At 40.9% G+C, this 20,312-nt stretch overlaps 1 protein-coding gene across 1 annotated transcript; it reads right to left on the reverse strand.

Moving 5' to 3' along the window:
* Positions 1-1,700: 1,700 nt before the first annotated feature.
* LOC120438183 lies at positions 1,701-10,473 on the reverse strand. Its single transcript, XM_039608629.1, has 5 exons — positions 10,352-10,473; positions 2,813-2,868; positions 2,346-2,705; positions 1,910-2,247; positions 1,701-1,825 (listed from the first exon to the last, which is right to left on the reverse strand). The coding sequence occupies exons 2-4, from the start codon at positions 2,859-2,861 to the stop codon at positions 2,051-2,053; spliced, it is 606 nt and encodes a 201-aa protein (XP_039464563.1). The 5' UTR covers positions 2,862-2,868; positions 10,352-10,473; the 3' UTR covers positions 1,701-1,825; positions 1,910-2,050.
* Positions 10,474-20,312: the final 9,839 nt, after the last annotated feature.

Below are 20,312 nucleotides of genomic sequence, written 5' to 3' on the forward strand. Positions count from 1 at the left end.
AAGGACCCCCTGGTGATCCTCTAATCACATGCGCCAAGGTGTGAAAGCGGGTGTGGGACCTAATCAGCCAGGGTTTCGGGTGAGCCCATTGTGAAACCTGGCCCCACCTTGTCATGTGAATTCCTGAGGTCAGATGGCCCAGGATGTGAGTGGGCGTTAAGGCGTCTGGGGAGGGAACTCAAAACTGGATTATAGATGGCAGACAGTTGGTGTCGTAAACCACCGCCTCTGTTCAAAGATGGTCGCTCACAGTGGACATAGATGGCCTCTTTCACTCCTCTTTCAAACCATCTGTCCTCTCTGTCCAATATGTGAACATTGGCATCCTCGAAAGAGTGACCTTTATCCTTAAGATGCAGATGGACTGCTGAGTCTTGTCCTGTGGAGGTGGCTCTTCTATGTTGTGCCATGCGCTTGTGAAGTGGCTGTTTGGTCCTTTGTCCCTCCTTGGGGGGATACTCCCACTGGGTTTAAATCTGGGACTCTCGGCCATTTGACCTTAGAACTGAAGAAGCTTCTCGGATGAGAGGTGAAACGTCTTCAAGCAACTTAAAGAAGTCCAGACGCTTTTCTTTGCAAACTCCTCTGACTATGATGACCTGGATGACTGAGAACCTTCACAGACATATATCAACAAACATGCACAGAAATACACGAGAAAAACATAACACTCAATAAAACATCAGAAAAAACAACTGAAATAAATCAGACTGTGCTGACTGAAAATCGGATATCCGGCTCAGCTACAGCTGAAAGTCAGTCAGAATAAACAGATTTTTAACAGAGTTTTAAAATGATCAGGCAGCTCTTATGTTAATCAAAGAGGTTATTCTAAAGGTTAGCGACGTCCACCAAAGGCTCTGCCACCGTGTTTATAAACACTTTTCTTTGGCTGAATGTGATTGTGCTGCTGATTTTAGTGCATCTTAGTGAGCTGGATGTTTGACAGACGTGATGAACAGGCTGGCTTTGATGGACGCCTGTGCTGATGCTGGGAGATTACTTTAGATTACTTTAGCTACCACTGCACTGATTCTTTGGTTAGAGTTGTGTTTTCAGCCTGCTGAATAGTAATATATGCTGCTTAGCTAATTGTTGAAAGTTGAATTTAGTTTAAAATACACTTAAATACAAAAGATACTTGACTGTTGATTTGGTTTAGCATTAATAATCTTGGAAGGTAGACGACCTCTGGAAGATGGAGAAGCTTTAGATGAAAACTGTTTTCGCGTCTCTCCACCCAACCAACATGGAGTCTACTGCCTTTAGCAGATGCTGCTCTGCACTTAGCTTCCTTTGCCTTTCATGATAAAAAGTGACCACTGCATGAGAACCATGAAATACTCTTCAGCCTATTATAAAATTTCACTCTGGAATTCACAATGTTTAGTTTCCTAAGTACTATATGTCTAAATTATGTAACACAGATACTCCCTTTTTCTTGAGCCACAAGCATGTCTGCAAGAAAAATGTCATCTTCAGCTCTATCTTTGTCTGAGCCATTTTAACATTTTAACATAGAAGTGCGAAAGCACTTCTATGCTCACAAATAATTAGAGTTTTTTTGATAGTGAGAGACAGTGAGGTGAAGATAATACTTACCTGAAATCAGCAGGGCTTGGGAAAGAGAGACTGAGAGAGAAAGAGAGACGAGGGAGAAAGTGTGTCATGAACTGGAGTTCACACAGAGGCAGGACCCAAAAGCAGACTCAGTACACCAATTGCAAACTATATACAATTCTTTATTTACAGAGGTGATCAGGCAAAAACACACGGAAGGTTGGGAAAGGCTGTTGTGAGACACTGTGATTGGGGTCACGGGAGTCTGTAACAGAGGGAGAAAAGGTTTAGTAAACAGGTATGGGAGCAGGTGAGACACGTAAGGAGAACAATGGTATGGTAGGCTTACACTGGGCAAAGGGCGAAGGGCTTCAGGTGGTTGCGAACATCAGGGTTGGCAGGAGGACAGGCAGGCAAAGCAACTAATGCATGATTTCCTTAACAGGGGACTTAGAGGACCATTTTTTTGGAGGACCAAAGAAAAGGTCCTCTAAGTCCTGATTGGTTTCATTTCTGAAACACTTGTCAATGTTTGTTTCCTTTTTCTAATGCCAACTAAACATAGCACAGCACAGATGACCACTAGAGCTAGTACTGATAATACCAGTGACAATCCAACAATATGCTGGCTTTCTCTGCTCTCTGGTTGTGGACTCACAGTCTGAAGGTTGGACGTATGAAAACCTGCTAAAAGAACAAACAGACAAAGCCCAAAATAACAGGTTTTGTTTTAACTTGAATTGAATAATGTTTGCAAAGTGATAAAAATTTTTAAATCTGCTCACAAGTGACATCGAGTTGACATCTTCCAACACTGAAGCCATAATCAGTGTTGACCTCACACAGGTACAGACCCGAGTCATCAGTCCTGACTCTGGACAGTTGAAGTCTGATTCGTCCTTCTCTGAGGGCGTCTTTGTCACTCTGGACTCGTCCTGAAAACTTTTCATCCTGAGACTCTGACACCTCAACACCTTCATGAACATGATACAGGACTGAGGATTTATCACTGATGAAGAGTTCACAGAGGATGTTGAGAGTTTTGGTGGATCTGTCAGGTTTGGTGGTGAACGTCCACTCCAGTGTGATGTTGTGGTTCTCCTCTGCCTGATAGCAGGTCTGTGTCACATTGACCACAAATGATCCTGTTGAGGAGACAGAGAGGGAAAGAGAGGAGCAGACACACTGAGAACTGGAACAAATCTGTTGTTGAGCTTTATTTGGAGTTCATAAAGTGAAGCTGTAAACTAACCAGAGACACATGAGGTGAGGATGATGAGCAGCAGGATCCTGCAGATCATCTTCTCCCTGTGAGAGGAGACAGAGGTGAAGAGTCATCAACAAATGAGGTCAAAGGTCAGTCAGTACACCTAGAAGAAGGAAAATCTAAAGTCTGACTTCATTCACTCATTACAACATCTGACCAAAACTACAAGAACTACAAAAAGTGCAGAAAAACCTGCACTTTGATTTAGTCTGAAAATATTTCTGTGTAAATCACAAGTCATGAGTCCTCAGAGGTGCAGAAATTATTTTTTGCCACAAGGTAGCGCCATATTTACACTGAAATAGAAAGGAACTATTAAAGTCTGTGAAGGTTCTCAGTCATCCAGGTCATTGTAGTCTAAGGAGCTTGGAAAGAAATGTGTGTAGACTTCTATACATTTCTTGAAGACATTTATCCTCTCAGTATGCACAGGATGCTGTACAGTGCAGAGAGGAATGCTCAGACCTCTACATTGGAGAAACCATACAATACCTTCATAAAAGCATGGCACAACATAGAACAGCCACCTCAACAGGACAAGAATAGGTAGAGGATCAATAGGGGGTCCAAGACCTTCTTGGGGACACTCCCAACAGAGCTTAAATCTGGGACTTTCCACCAGTTGCTCTTAGAACTGAAGAAGCTTCTCGGATGAGAGGTGAAATGTCATTAAGAAACTTACAGAACTCCATACGCTTCTTTTTCCAAGCTCATTAGACTACACTGTTAAAAAAAAAATCCTAGAAAAACAGTAATATTCAGGCAGCTGGGGCACCAAAATAATACCAGAAAATAACAGAAAATAACTTTCTCATAAAAATTTGGTTATTTTCAGTAATGACAATTCAGTTTGTTGCCCTAATTTTACATGGGATTTTGCCTTTTTCAAGTGCTTTTAGACATTAAATTAGGAACATGTTAATGTGATTAAACAATGAAATTATCTATAAACAAGGTCAATGAATGTGGCAATATGAATAATAATACTTAAATGTACAGAAATATACAGTTAACAGTTGGTTTAAATAATAATGGATTGCATGCCCTGGGACAGACTGACAGAGGCGAGGCTGCCATATCGCACCATCGGCCCCTCCGGCCATCACCAGTAGGTGAAGAGTCTTGACCAAGGACACAACGACCAAGAGTGTCCGAGCCGGGGCTTGAACTGGCAACCTCCTGATTACAATGTGAACTGCCAACTCTTGAGCCACGATCGCCCTAAATAGCAATAATAATAATTATTATTTGATGTAAAAAAAGTTTGAGACTCATATATTTTTCCATAGCATTACATTTGAATTCAACAGTTCAATCTTTCAAATAACGGACAGATATTTGTGAAATCATGATACATGTGTGAATGTATTTTAACAATCTAAATATGCATATGTACAGACAGATACATTTAAAAAACAAGAAAATTATGTTTTATTACATTACAGTGATTTTACGTTAATTTACATTTGAAATGTGAAATCACAGTCTATTTATGTAAATTTAATGATATTCTAGAAGAACAGAACAAAACTGTAAAATACACAGTAAAATACTTTTATATTAGGATTTATTTTTACAGTGTACTATTAGAGTCATTTTTTCAGATGTTCTCCCAAACCTTCTGAATCGGACTAAATAAATATATAACAAGGTTTACACGAGTATTACTTATATATAAATATTCATTTTACAAGCTGAGCAGAATGTTTGTGTTTATACTTCCAGTTTAGTTTTCCAGGATTCATGCCAATAACATCTCCACAGAATTATAAAAGTAATGATTCTTTATTTAATTTGCTGTTGGAAGAAAATAAAACATTAGCTGGAGTTTGATGGTTGGTGTCACGGTCCCTAAGACTCCATCTTAGGCAAAACTTTTTGTTTTTGTTCTCTCTCTCTCCTCTGCCGTGGCGGTGCTCATTGCGGGCACTCGCCCCTGGCCCACGCACCTATGCTCATCATCGCACCTGTCTCAGGAGAGCTTCTTAAGATGGCCTTAAGAGACCTATGCTGCTCTTCGCTGGATCGTTGAGCCATCAGCGTCAGTTATTCTGCAATCGACAAGTCTGAATATGTGAGTCTCCGTGTAATTTATTACTAATTGGATTGTCTGTGTGTGTAGATCTTCCCTGGACCCGCCCCTGTATCACTGAACAAGCGAGTGAGCGAGAGGAATGTTGTAGGAAAGGAGTTGGACATTTGCTGAGAGAGTTGAGTGTGTTTCTTGACCTTTTCCTGCGGCTGAGTCCGTCTACAAAACAGTGTCAGATGGAGTCAGTGTTTGGTGTTTGAGCTCTTCTAAAACTAAACGCAACCTAGTGACCTGTAAATAAACCACTGAACACAAAGATAACCTCACACCTGAACTGCATAATAGTATTAATAATAATACAACCTTTGGTACATTAATGGCCTGCAGTACAGCTTACATTTCACTTACAAACTTACGAACAGTTGTAATCACATTTTATTTTACTCTAACACAGAAATGTTTCTGTATTAAATTCAGTCATTTTATTATCTTTATGATGTAGTCATGTTGTTACTGCTCTACAAAGCTTCTTCAATGATCTGCAGATGATCACGCCAAAAAACAATGCCAGTCCAAACATAGAGGTGCACAGAATACAAAAAATAATAATAACAAACTTTTCATTAATATTTCAATACTTGATAAACAGCTAATGAATCAGAATAAACAGAAGATCAAATGAACATATTCTGGTAATTTTGCTCAAATCATTCATTTTTCTCCAAGCGCTTCTTAAACTGTGTGAATGTTTCAGCGTGGCTCTTCTCTGCACAGAGGTACAGTATGCTGTCAAAGGTGTCACTCATTGCACTACAAGTTGATGGTGATGATTCTGAATTGATTAATCCACAAACATAAGCCACAGCTTCATTGCAGCTCATGTTTATATCCTGCCTTTAATCTGCACATAATGGCTTCAGTAACTTGACGTCTTTTCCAGAAATAAATGAAAATGGAACGTTTTAATTCTGTCATATTGATGTTGAGATTGCAGTTTAGGTGGCCCTAGTGGCTGTGGGAGTCCTGTGCATATAGGAAGAAAAATCTAAGGATGTTGTGGCAGGCTAACAGATGTTCTCTTTTACTATTAAAAGGAAAACGAGGGTTCCAGAGAGGATCATTTGAATGAGGGGAAACACCTTACAGTGTGGTTAAAGTTGTGTTATCTTTCTTTGCTAAAAACAACAACAACAAAAAAGTTCCCCTGATCTCTCACCGGGAAAGTCTCTTCTAACTGAGCTGGTCACACACTAAACCAACACATCATAGAGAGATAGTGACTGTGACAATGACACATATTAAGTTCAACATGCAAGAAATGACAGAATTTAATGTTCAGACACAAGTATTTAGTTACCAAATAAGCTTACAATAAAATGCCTTTTTCTTCAAACAGAATATAAATGAAATAATTTAATTTGTTCCACCAATCTGATCAGCCATGTCTGCTGGAGAATTACAGAACTTCCCATGTTGGGTTTTCCAACTTTGCACTGAAACTGATGGGGAAATTCACAACCTGAGAGTAAAACTGAAACAGTCACTCACATGCTGGTGTCTATGAGCTCTAACACTGAAATGAAATCAGGAACAAAAATCGAGATCACAAAACATTTTATTTAGAGTAACTTCGAATTAAGGTCAGTGGATTAAATTGAAGAAAGAAAGAAAAGAGGGCAATAATTCAAAGAAGAATAATCTGTTAGTTTCTGATGATTCTTCTTTTTAAACTTTTTCAAAATCGAACATTGTAATCAAACTTTATCAGGCTGTATGCCTTCTTCATAAAAATATGAGCATTTTATCTAATTCAGGGGTCGGCAACCCTAGGCACGCGTGCCACCGTTGGGTTAACTGATGGCAAGCACAACCATAGCTGGACTGGCGATCGGGCATAAGGGCATTTGCTCGGTGGCTCGATTATTCATTTATTTATTTATTTATTTGTTTGTTTGTTTATTTTGGTGGTGGATTGGCCAGACGCTGGTCGGTGTGTAAAAATAACTCAGTTGTTTGGTGTTGGCTATGGCGGAGCTTCCACAGATTCAGTAAAATTAACAAGTGGTGGAGGCCAGCAGGTGGATGAGGGAAGGGGAGGCAGGAGGAGGAGAGACCCGAGGCAGCCGCCGGTCGGAGCGTCAGGTGAACTGAACTTCAGGTAAGAAGTTATGACCTGCAGTCTATCTGGGTCAGATATAAACCAAGTTTAGGTGGAGTTTATTTTCGTTGTGCTGAATTTTTGCAGTCAGTTACAATAACTCGTACTGCGCACTAGCTAGCATGACGGAATTTATATACAGCTGGGCGGGTGCTATGATTTTATTGATAGTGAACTTTATTTTATTCATAAGGTTAGTTAGTAGAGTTGCCAACCGTTCCGTACAAACGGAATCGTCCCGTATTCAGAGAAATTATTACGCGTTTCGTGTTGAGCTGAGAAGGAACACAGTTTGTCCCGGACTTCAGCCAGGATGGAAAAAGACACAAAGCTGGAGTTATTGTGTCTTTGCTGCACAGCTGCCTCTTCTCCCCTCATTCTCTCCCCTCTCTCTCCTGTTGCTACTTCAATCATGAAACTGATCAATGATCAGCTGATCAGCTTTTCTCTCTTGTTTGTTTATCGCCCAATTTGCACCAGAAAGAGGAAACTGCCGGATGTCGCGCTAAACAACAGCAGCACCTTTAAGCTTGGTCAGCTGTTGTTAGAATTTATTTAATATTAATTTCTAGTATCAGCTGATGTTTGCTGGAGCCACAGCTGTAAAAGCTGCTGGTCATGATATCAGTTTGGATATGTGGTGAGAGGGAAACATGCAGATGAAACCAGGAGATGTCCTTACTGAATCATCAGAGCTGAACAGGTGATGGAGAAACAGGTTTACCTTTTAGGTGACATGAATGAGTTGAAGGGAAGTTATGAACTGTTTCTGAGAGACAAATAACACCAGGATGCTTTTCTACGTAGCTGACAGCTGGTAACTGTGCAGGGGCGGGTCTAGCAAAGTTATGCCAGGGGGGCAGGTAGGGCATTAACAGGGAAAGGGGGGCACAAAGAAATACTTTCTTATTCTCATTTAAAATATCTAGCTTTTATTAAATAATTATCTGAAGCTTACAACCAAAGTTTTTATCTGACGTAAAATGAATAGAAATCATACATTTATCAACAAGACAGTGTACATCACTGTCACAACAGCGTTTGTTTTCATTCAAAGGCTTTATGGCTTTAATATCTGGGGGGCCGGTCTTTAGTCAAAATGCATCCATAGACTTGAGACACAATGCATTTTTGGGACTTTCAGGTGTATGGACCAATGTTTTATTTTCTGATCAAACCAGAAATCTTTAATGAGCAGCTAGATTTGTCTCGCATTAACTGGCTGAGTTAATGCCAGTTAATGCGACATCGAAGCAGCTGGAATCCACAGCTGTGTGTGTTCATGGAGCTTGCATTTTCACCTGCTGGACATCACTACCTGACAAGTTTAACTGTCTTCAGAACATTGCAGAGGCCTTATTGACAGCATTTGGCTCTACATATCTGTGTGAGCAGATTTTCTCTCACATGAGTGTCCTCAGGTAGCCGTCTGAGTGCTGGACACTCAGAGACCTGTGTCTCTGAGTGGGAGACCAGAGATCACACTAACATGTGTGTCTCTGTATTAACAAACATACCATATTGGCCCAGTTTATTTTTCTTATCATTGTTGTGAGGAGACCATAAATAGCATTTGCATTTTCTGTTGTACAGTTCATTTGCTGTTATGGATAAAAAGTGTCTTTTTTTTGTTTCAAAATAGCTGATAACTTTTCGCTGATAGCTGCCAACATTTGCAAACAAATATAATTCTATAAAGTGGTTCAATATAGTGTGTAACTGTTAATATAGAGCGTTATTAAATTTATTGCTAATGCAATCATATGGCACACTGACTTCTGAGGAAATTTTAAATGGCACTCGCCATCAGAAAGGTTGCCTACCCCTGATCTAATTATACCCTCACTAGACAGTAAATTGAACTTTTAAAGTAAATCTGAGACATTATTAAGTTTGTATACAGAAACAGAGCTATAGATGAAGTACTTACTTTAGTCTTGTCTTTCTTCTGGCAGGCTTGTTGTGTTGTAGTAAAGCATGGGGACTTTAGTCAAAAGCTACAAACTGTTTGTTCTGGGAGTGTTTTTGGAATTTTTTTTAAATTTCCAAAGAAATTTTGGTGGGATTCTTTGAACCAATTTATTTAACCACTGTGGGGCTGCTCTAGGGAAACATTACGGCTCAAATATGAACACATTTAAACTTTGTTTTATGTTTTGTCTTTTATTGCAGTTTCATTATTTATCAGAGGTCATGCAGACACTTGGGTATTTTACATCAGTACATAATCAACCATTGTTGGTACACTGCCAAAAACTTCTTCTGTTGCCCTGAAAAGCTTTGCACTACAGTTTTGCTACAGTTTTTTCTTTTTTCTATCACAGGGTTGTCAAATATTAAGCCTAGAGGGAAAGGATGGCATACATTTTTTTTCTTTTTTTAAAGGTTTTACAGCATTTCCTACCCATCTCGTGTCTTGATGCATCCCAAAATGTTGATTCTGTTCATCTGGACATAGCGTTTTCAGTGGGAAAAAACGTTTTGTCACTCATCCAAGTGACTTCTTCGCACGATCTGATATCGTCGTGTTGGTGTTGTTCCCAGATCAACATAGTAAATGTTGTTCCAGGATCAAAATTTCAAGTGACCAATCAGAATGTTGTGACGTCATACTTTTGCGACTTCGGGAAAAACAAAAAACTGTGCTTAAGCTGCGAGAAACCGCCTCTGTCCGCCGATCAACGGACCCTGACTGCGACCCTGACCCTAACCCTTTAATAAACAGTAAGCAGAACTGATATTGTCCTTGCAACATTGGAATTTCATAAATGCACGAATGGCTTGGCGCGCCAAAGAATAACGTCACAACAATGTGATTGGTCACTTGCAATGTTGAACCTGGAACAACATTTTCATGATGATCTGGGAACAACACCAACACGACGATATCAGATCATCCGACTTCTTCAGTCTCAGCTGACTGCAGATTTCCCCAGTCTAATAAACAGTACATTTGCATTATGACTGAAACTTTAACGTCAGCCTCAGTCCACAACTGTGCACTTCAGTAAACCAGACAAAAACATATACAAGGTATGAATCAATGTTTTACAATAAGAAGATAGTTTACAAAAAAATCTGCTCAACTATTTTACATGTGTTTCTGCATTAAAAATATATACTGTATATATCAAACTATGAAGGAGATGCACCTAAACTGATGCACCTTGATTGTGAGTTAATAGTCATTGGTTGTGATTTTATTTAGATTTATTTAGACGCCGGTCGGGCCTGCTAACCAGGCTAAAGAAGCAGCCTTTCAAACCACCGTTCCAGAGCATCTTCCTGACCAACGCACGGTCGGTCGTCAACAAAATAGACTAACTGAACCTACTTCTCTCTGCACAGCCAATCGTCCGCGACTGTTGTGTCCTGGTCGTCATGGAGACATGGCTATGAGAGGGAATTCCCGACGCCTCGATGCAGCTAGCAGTCCGCACAATGCACCGCAGCGACAGAAAGTCTACAGTGGGGAAAAGCAGAGGAGGCGGTTTGTGCATTTACACACATAACAACTGGTGCACAAACACTAAGATCATCACCACAGTCTGCTCCCCGGACATAGAGGCAATGTCTGTCATGTGCAGACCTTTTTACCTACCCAGGGAACTGCCTGCAGTGCTAATAACAGCAGCCTACATACCACCAGACGCTAATGCTAGCTCAGCCCTTGCATACCTACACGACACGATCTCCGAACAGCAACGGATATACCCAGAAGGAGTACACATCATTGCAGGGTATTTCAACAGAGCATGCTTAAGAACTGTGCTGCCTAAATTTGTACAACATGTGAAATGCCCTACGAGAGGAAATAACACCCTGGATCATGTTTACTCAAATATTAAGCAAGCCTACAGATCTGTTCCTCTCCCCCACCTGAGCATGTCCGACCACCTCTCCCTACTCGTTGTCCCGGCATACACACCACTCAGGAAAAGGACAAAGCCCACCATCAGAATCATTAACACCATTTCTGAGGAAGCTCTCACAGAGTGGAGTGTCTTTGAACAGGATGACCTAGAGACTCACACAAAAGCAGTGCTGGGTTACATCAAACACTGCATGGACACTGTCACCACGGAAAAGCGGGTCCAGGTCTACCCCAACCGTAAACCCTGGATGACAAGCAAGGTTCAGGCACTGTTAAAGGCACGCAACTCTGCATACAAATCTGGGGACCAGGACATGTACAGCAGAGCAAGAGCAGACCTTAAAAAAGGCATCAGAGCAGCAAAACTGGACTACTCAAACAAGCTATCAGATCACCTCTCTGATAATAACTCCAGGAAGGTATGGGAGGGCCTGAAACACATCACCAATTACAAAGGCATTGGGACAAATATAGATAATATGGACATCTCGTTAGCAGAGGAACTTAAGCACTTTTTTGCCTGCTTTGAGAAAACTGCAGTCACCCCCACCATGCACACCACCCTGCCAACAACATCCTCTGAACACAGCCCCCACACATTTAGCCTCCAAGAACTTCAGGTCCGCAATGTGTTCAGAGCAGTAAATCAGAGGAAAGCTGCTGGCCCTGACGGAATAGCTGGTAGAGTGCTCAAAGCCTGTGCAAAGTAACCCAAATCATCACTGCAGAAGAGACTCCAAGACTGGCAAGTCCTTCCAAACCTGCCATCATCACTGTCTCCTTTCCTTCTGATTCCTCCATAAGCTACTGCAATATGAACCTCTCCATTCTGCTCGACCTCCCAGTAACAGCGACCACTCAGACTGTTGCTACACAGCACGTGAGGCCAGTGATCAAATCTGCCAGGATGATCAGGGTACAGCCTGTCCTCTTATACATGCATCACCTTCTTGCTGTTGTCAGACAGTTTGAGGATCCTGTCAAAGATCACAGAAATCTAATGGAGAGAATAATACAGTACATACAATATACATTCAATACTTTCATCTCTAGCCACCCAATAACCAAACAACAGTTAGCCCATATTTTGCAATGTTTAGTCTAAACTTTGCACGATGCAAGCAGTGCAGTGAGACCAATCTGTATATTTGGTCTCTTCTGTACATAATCTGTTCATAACTATTCTACCATTATTCTATCCTTTTCTGTATATCTCAGTATATCTGTGTATTTGCTCTCTACTTAAATTATCTGTATCTGCTCTTATTGCACTTACTGCTTTTGCACTTCTGATAAGATGCAAACTGTATTTTGTTACACTGTATTTATACATGTGTAATGACAATAAAGTTAAATCCTAATCCTAATGATGAGTACAGATGGGCAACAGAAAGAAAGAAATCTTACAGGAGAATCTTATTTATACAGTGCCAAATCACAACAATAGTTGGCTCAAGGCACTTTATATTGTAAGGTAGACCCTACGATAATACAATGAAAATCTGAGACGTGAATCCTGAGGGCATACATTTTATACCACCACCCTCTAATGCTAGTTTGCATTAACACAGAATTCAAATTACAAGATTTATTTGGTGCAGTTTTTCAGGTCTTTAGGTAGTGGTTCACTGAAGAAATGCTCAGCCAATCAACTCTCTGCATTTCGGTAAACACTGGACTCTACAGTGCCACATGTAAAGAAGGTAGAAAAAAGAAGAAAGACAGTGATATATTTAGAAAAAAAGAAGGGGGGAAATACAGTGACTGCACTGGAGAATGTTGAAAAAAACAGAGACCGGTGACACAGAGAAAGGAAGGAAAAAATAAGGAACAAAGGGTGCTGTGCAAAAAAATGGACAGTGAAAATAAAGCAATGATGAATGCTGGGCCTCTCTGGGTGCAATTGATCTCTAAGATGATGTCGATCCAAAAGAGCAGTTTTTAACAACGGACCCTCCCACTTTTCCACTGAGACAAGTTTCTCAGGTATGAGGAAAGTAGCACAGTAGTATTTAGAATACAGTTACTTTGTTGAAATAAATGGATTACACGGCGGTATTTTCCTGTTTCATATTGTCGCAGGTCAGGACTGTTTGGGTTTGTTTGACAGCTACGTTCTGTTGTTCCAGGCGGCAGCTTTACGGTTGCCATGGTTACAGGGTGACGCACGCTCTCTGTGACTGTGTGTTTCCTGGATGAGAGAGCGCCTTTTTGTTGTTGTTGTTGTGCTAAGCTAATAGGCAGAGTGTTACAGGCATAGCCCTAAAGAATGTAGCCTGATGGGCAGTGTAGTCCGTGCTGCAGGGAGAATGGACTGCCATACACGTTATGTGTCTGTGAGCGCGAGGAGCGAGAAAAAGGCGAGTCGAAAAGTACGAGTTGTCATCGAACAGAAACGGGAGCTGGAAGCATGTAAATATAATAATAACCACTGCAGCCAAGAAGAGTGCCTGATGAGCCCAGCTGTAAGTAAGCTATTAAGACTCGACTGTACACTGTGTTCGTGTTTTCCTCCGAAACAATAAGTTCCGTTGGAGCAGCCTTTCAACGCCTCTCTCTCTCTCTCAAAGCAAGTTGACCCAGACAACAAAGTAAAGCTATTTTTTTCGCTCTGAGCCCGACACGGAACCCACCGTATTAGCCAGAGGTCCCTTTACTACGGTTCGGAGCCGCGGACCTTCAGTAACAGTAATAAATCACATTCATGTAGTTGTAAACAGCATGATAATATATTAAGTAATCCAAAGTATTCAGAATACGTTACTCTAATTGAGAAACGTAACGGAATATGTTACAAAATACATTTTGGGGCATGTATTCTGTAATCTGTAGTGGAATACATTTTAAAAGTAACCTTCCCAACACTGTCTGTGTGAACACTCCTGAGTACACTGAGGCCTGTACAATATTAATGCCACATTCTGTCAGGTCTGATTCATAGAAGATCAGGTTGCCCTTCTGCAGCTGCTCAAAAGCCAGTTTTCCAAGAGCTTCAATCATCTTCTTGCTCTTTGAACTCCAGTGTGGATCTGCCTCAGGCCGTTTGTCATACTTGATGTTCTTCACTTTGGTCTGAACCACCAGGAAGTGAATGTACATCTCAGTCAGGGTCTTGGGTAGCTCTCCTTCTTCACTGGTTTCTAACAAATTTTCCAGAACAGGCACAGTGATCCAACAGAAGACTGGGATATGACACATGATGTGAAGGGTTTGTGATGAACTGATTGTAGAAATTATCTTGTTTGCCTTTCCCTCATCTCTGAGTCTCTTCCTGAAGTACTCCTCTTTCTTTGGGTCAGTCAACCCTCTGACCTCTGTAACCATGTTTACACATGTTGCAGGGATCTGATTGGCTGCTGCAGGTCGTATGGTTATCCAGATGTGAGCAGAAGGAAGCAACTTTCCCCTGATGAGGTTTGTCAGCAGCACATCCACTGATGTGGACTCTGTAACATCAGTGAGGATCTCAGTGATGTGGAAGTTCAGAGGAAGTCGACACTCATCCAGACCATCAAAGATGAACACAACTTTGAACTTTTCAAAGTTACAGATTCCTGCTTCTTTGATTTCAGTAAAGAAGTGATGAATAAATCCCACTAAGCTGAACTTTTTATCCTTCAGCAGATTCAGCTCTCTGAATGCGAATGGAAAAATGAACTGGATGTCCTGGTTGGTCTTGTCTTCAGCCCAGTCCAAAGTGAACTTTTGTGTCAGGAATCTTTTCCCGATGCCAGCCACTCCTTTGGTCAGAACTGTTCTGACTGGTTTGTCTCTTTCAGTCGAAGCTTTAAAGATGTCTTCACACCAGATTGTTGTTTCTGGTCTGTCTGGTTTCCAGGAAAACTTTTCAATCTGTCTGACCTCATGGAGGCTGGAGACACCTGAACCAGACTGAACAACTCTGTGGAGACAACGTGAAGAATCAAAGCTTAGACTTTGTGTGTCTGTCTTATGACAGACTTAACTTTAACCTATTTATGTTCATCTCGAGCTCTGTCTTTTAAAAATTAGGATTCTACTACAGTACCGATGCTTGAGTAACAGTTCACAATAATGCTTCTTTCATGCCACCATAAATATCAACGGGGAAAAATGTCTAACTTGCTTTGTTTTACATAGTTGTTTCTTATTTTTTCATTGTAAAGAACTTCGTACACCCGTTTCTGAAAAGTACTATAACACATGACTATAAACAAAACGTGACTATTCAATAATCTTAGTATTAAAATAAGACTTTTCTCTAACACTCAAGAATAATAATTACATACTAATTTGTATCAGTGGTGTTCCCACAAAGAGAAACATCAATATCATGTTGATATCATGTATGGATTACAGTGATGCAGTGATTTCATCTTTCAGACAGAAAATGATTTCCTTCTATCCCAAGTCTTAATTTAAGTTACAATTTTATCACCAGTTCACCAGACTGGAGTAAGGAAACGCGTCAGCTATAACTCCTACTGGGCATCATTTAATCTTACTTCTCAACAGCAGGGGATCCCTTTCCTTTGAAGACAACAATGGCTTCCTCTTTACAGAAACACAGCTGGCTTCAGGTTCAAGTTTCAGGTTCAGGGACATCTGGTTTATGATGTGTCCTGGTAAACAGAAATAATGACCATCAAGAAGGAAAATATACTTTTCAATCTTCAGTTTTATTAACTACTGGACAAGATATGAGGCATTTATAAATATCTTGTAGTCTGTCTAATCCAATGTGGAAATAACTAAAAGTATTCAGCAGGCCTATAGAGTTTTAAGCTCATAACAGGGAATGATTGTTGTTCTCTTTAGCCTGTTGGGCTTATAGTTTTTAAATTTGGGCTTCAGGATCATCTCACAGCTTCTACCTAGCTTCATTAAATTTCTGTCTCCACCCAGAGATCCAGGAGTAGTAATTGTGTCATTGTCTTTAATGTCTGCTGTGGTAGTGTGTAAACTGTGTTTCCTTTAGAGAAGCTACATGTGATTTTTTTTTTTTTTTTTTTTTACACTGATCTCACATTTTAGACAAAAATGGTTTTCATTTATTTTCAGTATTAATTAAAGGTGCAATTGAAACAAAAGCAGCCTTTAGGTTTTCCTCATGGAGCACAAAGGCATGTACACTGCAGATATGTAATGTATAAAAATAATTATCTCTTACCTTTCAACAATGGAGGATTTTCTTCTTTTAACTTCAGCAGGATATAATTTAGAACTTTTCCTCTTCAACCTTCACTTCGTCTTCCTCGTGCTGAGTCCAGGTTTAGGACCAGAGGAATCTGATCTGTAGAAAGTGGAAAACTAATATTAATTTATGGGTTTTTTTGTTTTTTTTTGCCCCACAAGCTGCATGTCTTTGGACGGTGGGAGGAAGCCGGAGTACCTGGAGAGAACCCACGCAAACTCGGGGAGAACATGCAAACTCCACACAGAAAGACCCCGGCCTGATGGTGGAATTGAACTCAGGACCTTCTTGCTGTGCGGCAAGAAGGTCCCTTGTGGGGATAGGTTAATTGGATAATCCAAATTACCACTAGGTGTAAATGTGCGAGTGAATGTGAGTGCGAATGGTTGTCTGTCCCTGTATGTTAGCCCTGCGACAGACTGGCGACCTGTCCAGAGCGTACCCCGCCTCTCGCCCTATGACAGCTGGGATAGGCTCCAGCGCCCCCCGCGACCCTGAAAAGGATAAGCGGAAGCGAATGGATGGATGGGATGGATGGATGTTTTTTTTTGCTTTACTCTTTAGCTACAACAGCTGCTAGACAAACAGTTATATCTTACTCATTATCTGAAGGGGATCCACATCCTTTGAAAACAATGATGGCTTCCTTTGACCGATCACTCTTCACATACACACAGGTTCAGGTTCCTGTTCAAGTTCAAGGGTTTCTGGTCTTTGATGGATCCTGGCAGGCAGAAAATGAGACCATCAGGGATGGAAATTACCTTTACAGTCTTCAGCTGCAACATATGCTGCACAAACAACAAACTATTTACAAGAAGATGAAAAACACTGGGTCTATATAGTTTACAGCTCTTCACACTAAATGATTTCAGTTCACTTTAGTCTTTTATGGTTTCCGGAAAGTTTTAAGACATCTATTTTTATCCGTTTTTGTTGGTGCTTAACTGTGTGAAGCTTATGATCTGAAACAGATCACATAATTCTATGGATGTTAGAGGACAGCTTATAATCGCCATGAAGACTAAAGGCAGGCAGGTGTTCTTTGGATCTAAAACAAGACTAATATAATAACCAGCACCTCTAGATTTATAATATAGGTTATATGGCACTTGTGTATCATAAACACATCGGTCCAATAATTAGTCTTTTATGATATAATGCAGTCTTTTGAAATGATGTCACATTGATGCTGTTTTTATAACAAAGCATTTTGATAAGGTAGTAAAAAACGCTTTCATTTCTCTTTAAAGAAATCTTGTAATGAAGGATATCATAGGAAATATTGTACATCCTAAAAGTCATCTTAATCTATAGGAAAAATAAGCTTTAGTTCCAAACCACCATATAGCAAAGCTTTCTGTGAATCTGTACAATGCTCAAACAAAACACACTGACACTAAAAAACAGGTTCCAGAAAGTATTAATACAGAGAAATGTAATGTGTGGTGTTGAGTGTCATATTTTTCCATTTTGGCCAAATGCTGCAGTCACCTGATCAAAGAGAGAAACAAGTTTTAATCTGATTTTGTTTATGTTGATGTTTTTTGTTTATTTCTTTGTTTTGATTATAGTGTACTTTCTACGGTGGTGTATTAAATAACATGGATACACTGATACATAGATGCCAGTACTTTATAGATCGTTTACAGATGTTTGTGGCCGTTTCTGTAAGTGATTGAATTCATAAGTGTGGTTAAAAAATCCTGAAAAAAATCCTGTCGAAAAACAGCAATAGATAAAATTCATTTAATTTAAAATAGTACATTGTACTGTATTTTTATGGATGTTTTTTTCAATGTAAGGTAAGAAAATGATCCAGAGAGGCTGGATCACATACTAGACATACTCCGGGCTGAGGCAAAGCGAAAGACTGCCCTTTGGTCTGAATCTCTATACGTGAAATTATTTTAGGGAAACGTGGTCAGTGAGAAACAGGAAAATGAACTCATGATCTGGAGCATTTGTGATAATTCCATGCATCATGTCCTTTCTTGCTTAATTCAATGAAATGCAGCAAGCAGTTACAGCGGCATGACTCACAGCCCATGAGTCAAAGCTGTGTTCCAGACCCACTGAAAAGATCTTGGCACATCATGAAATATGGAAATACGACAAAAGACAATCAGTAACAACATTTAAATCAGATTTAAAATGTTCAATAAATGCTAATTATTGCATTTAAACACAAAGAGCCCTAAAGTGCAAAGCCAGAGAATTCACTTCCAGCATGTATCATGTAGTGTGTTTATACTGTTTGTTAGGTTTATATCGGTGGATTGTCATTTATGCTTAGAAATATATACTCATATAGGCTTAGAGTTATATAAACAATTGCATAATGTTAGAGGTCTGATCCTTAGTAGTCTGCAAAGACTCTGTGTGCCTTCCAGAGTGTTCTGGCATACACACACATCCTAAGGTCATGAGAGAGGTCGTGCCTTCTCTTACTGTTTTATGGTATTGTGGTGTCTAATGCTTTTGCTGTTGTATTAAAATTGTCTCGTTCCAGCAGTGGGACTGTGCTAGACAAATCAAATGTCAAATGTATCCGGCTTATCCCAACCAAAAGCCCTGGATGACCCGGGAGGTCAAGCAGCTGCTGAAGGAGATGGAACATCGTGTTCAGGTCTGGCAACAGGGACCACTACACCGCAGCCCAATCCAACCTGAAGAGATGCATCAGAGAGGCGAAGGGGGACTATAGGAGGAGGAGGTGAGGCGCACTCTGCAGGCTGTTAACTAAAGGAAGGCGGTGGGTCCTGATGGTGTGCCAGGTTGAATACTGAGGGATGGTGCGGAACAGCTGGCTGGGATCTTCACCAGGATCTTCAATAAATCCCTCGCACAGGCGACTGTCCCACTCTGCCTGAAGTCCTCCACCATAGTCCCCTTGCCTAAAAAGCCCCACATCACCAGCCTGAATGACTACAGACCAGTGGCACTCACCACAGCGGTTATGAAATGCTTTGAGAAGCTGGTCCGCAGACACATCACAGCAGCCCTGCAGCCTGAATCCACACCAGTTTGCCTACAGAGCAAACTGGTCCACAGAAGACGCTGTAGCCACAGCACTCCATGCTGCTGTAACACACTTGGAAGAGCATGGGAACTAAGGGCGAATACTCTTTGCGGATTACTGTTCAGCTTTTAACACCATCCTTCCACACAAACTGGTGGCCAAGCTACAAGACCTGGGGCTTCCATACAGTAAAGCATTTGGATTGGCAGCTTCCTCTCGGGCCGTAAACGGAGAGTGAGAGTTGGCCATCACACATCCTCAGCACTGGCTCACCCCAGGGCTGTGTGCTCAGTCCGCTGCTCTACTCCCTCTACACAGATGACTGCACTCCTCTCCACCAGAGCAACATCCTTGTGAAATTTACAGACGACACCACTGCGGTGGGGCTCATTTCCAGGGGTGATGAGTCTGCTTACAGAGACGAGGTGGAGCAGCTGTCGTCATGGTGTAAGGCCAATAACCTCCTCCTCAACACTTCAAAAACCAAAGAACTCATAATAGACTTCAGAAGGAAAAAGGCAGAGATCCAACCACTATTCATTAATGGGGACCGTGTAGGAAGGGTGGTGAACTTTCGCTCCCTGGGAGTCAACATAGAGGAGAACCTTTCCTGGAGTGTGAACACCTCCGAGCTACTGAAAAAGGCCCAACAGAGACTGTACTTCCTGAGAATTCTCAGGTGGAATAACATCACACAGAGACTGCTGGTGTCCTTCTACAGAGCCACCATTGAGAGTGTTCTAACCTATTGCATATGCATCTGGTACACTAGCTGCACAGTGGCTCAGAGGAAAGCACTCCAAGGGATCATTAACACTGCCCAAAAGATCACTGGCTGCCCTCTTCCCATACAGGAAGATCTACACAACACCCGCTGTCTTAAAAAAGCCCAAAACATCATAAAAGATAACTCACATTCTGGCCACTCCCTGTTTGAACTGTTGCCCTCAGGCAGACAGTACAGAGCAGTCAGTGTAAGGACTAATAGACTCAAACACAGCTTTTATCCAACTGCAATAACACGTCTGAATATTGCTACAAAAAAGTGTCCATCATGCCACTCTGGTATTAATCTATGCGCTGACTGAAGCATGTATGTGGGAATGTATGTGAATGTTTACTGATACTTCTTATTAAATCATTTGGTATTCTATTGATTTTATTTAATGAATTTTATTGTTTTATTTATATTTTGATATTGTTAGGGATGATGCACTGATCTGGGA

The sequence above is a fragment of the Oreochromis aureus genome, linkage group 3 (genome assembly GCF_013358895.1).
Source record: "Oreochromis aureus strain Israel breed Guangdong linkage group 3, ZZ_aureus, whole genome shotgun sequence".
NCBI classification, from domain to species: Eukaryota; Metazoa; Chordata; class Actinopteri; order Cichliformes; family Cichlidae; genus Oreochromis; species Oreochromis aureus.

Coding starts and splice junctions, on each gene's coding strand:
- LOC120438183 (XM_039608629.1), bottom strand. CDS start 2,861: ATGATCTGCAGGATCCTGCTGCTCATCATCCTCACCTCATGTGTCTCT. Junction 2,706..2,812: donor CCTCACCTCATGTGTCTCTG/GTTAGTTTACAG, acceptor TCTCCTCAACAG/GATCATTTGTGGTCAATGTG. Junction 2,248..2,345: donor ATGTCAACTCGATGTCACTT/GTGAGCAGATTT, acceptor TTGTTCTTTTAG/CAGGTTTTCATACGTCCAAC.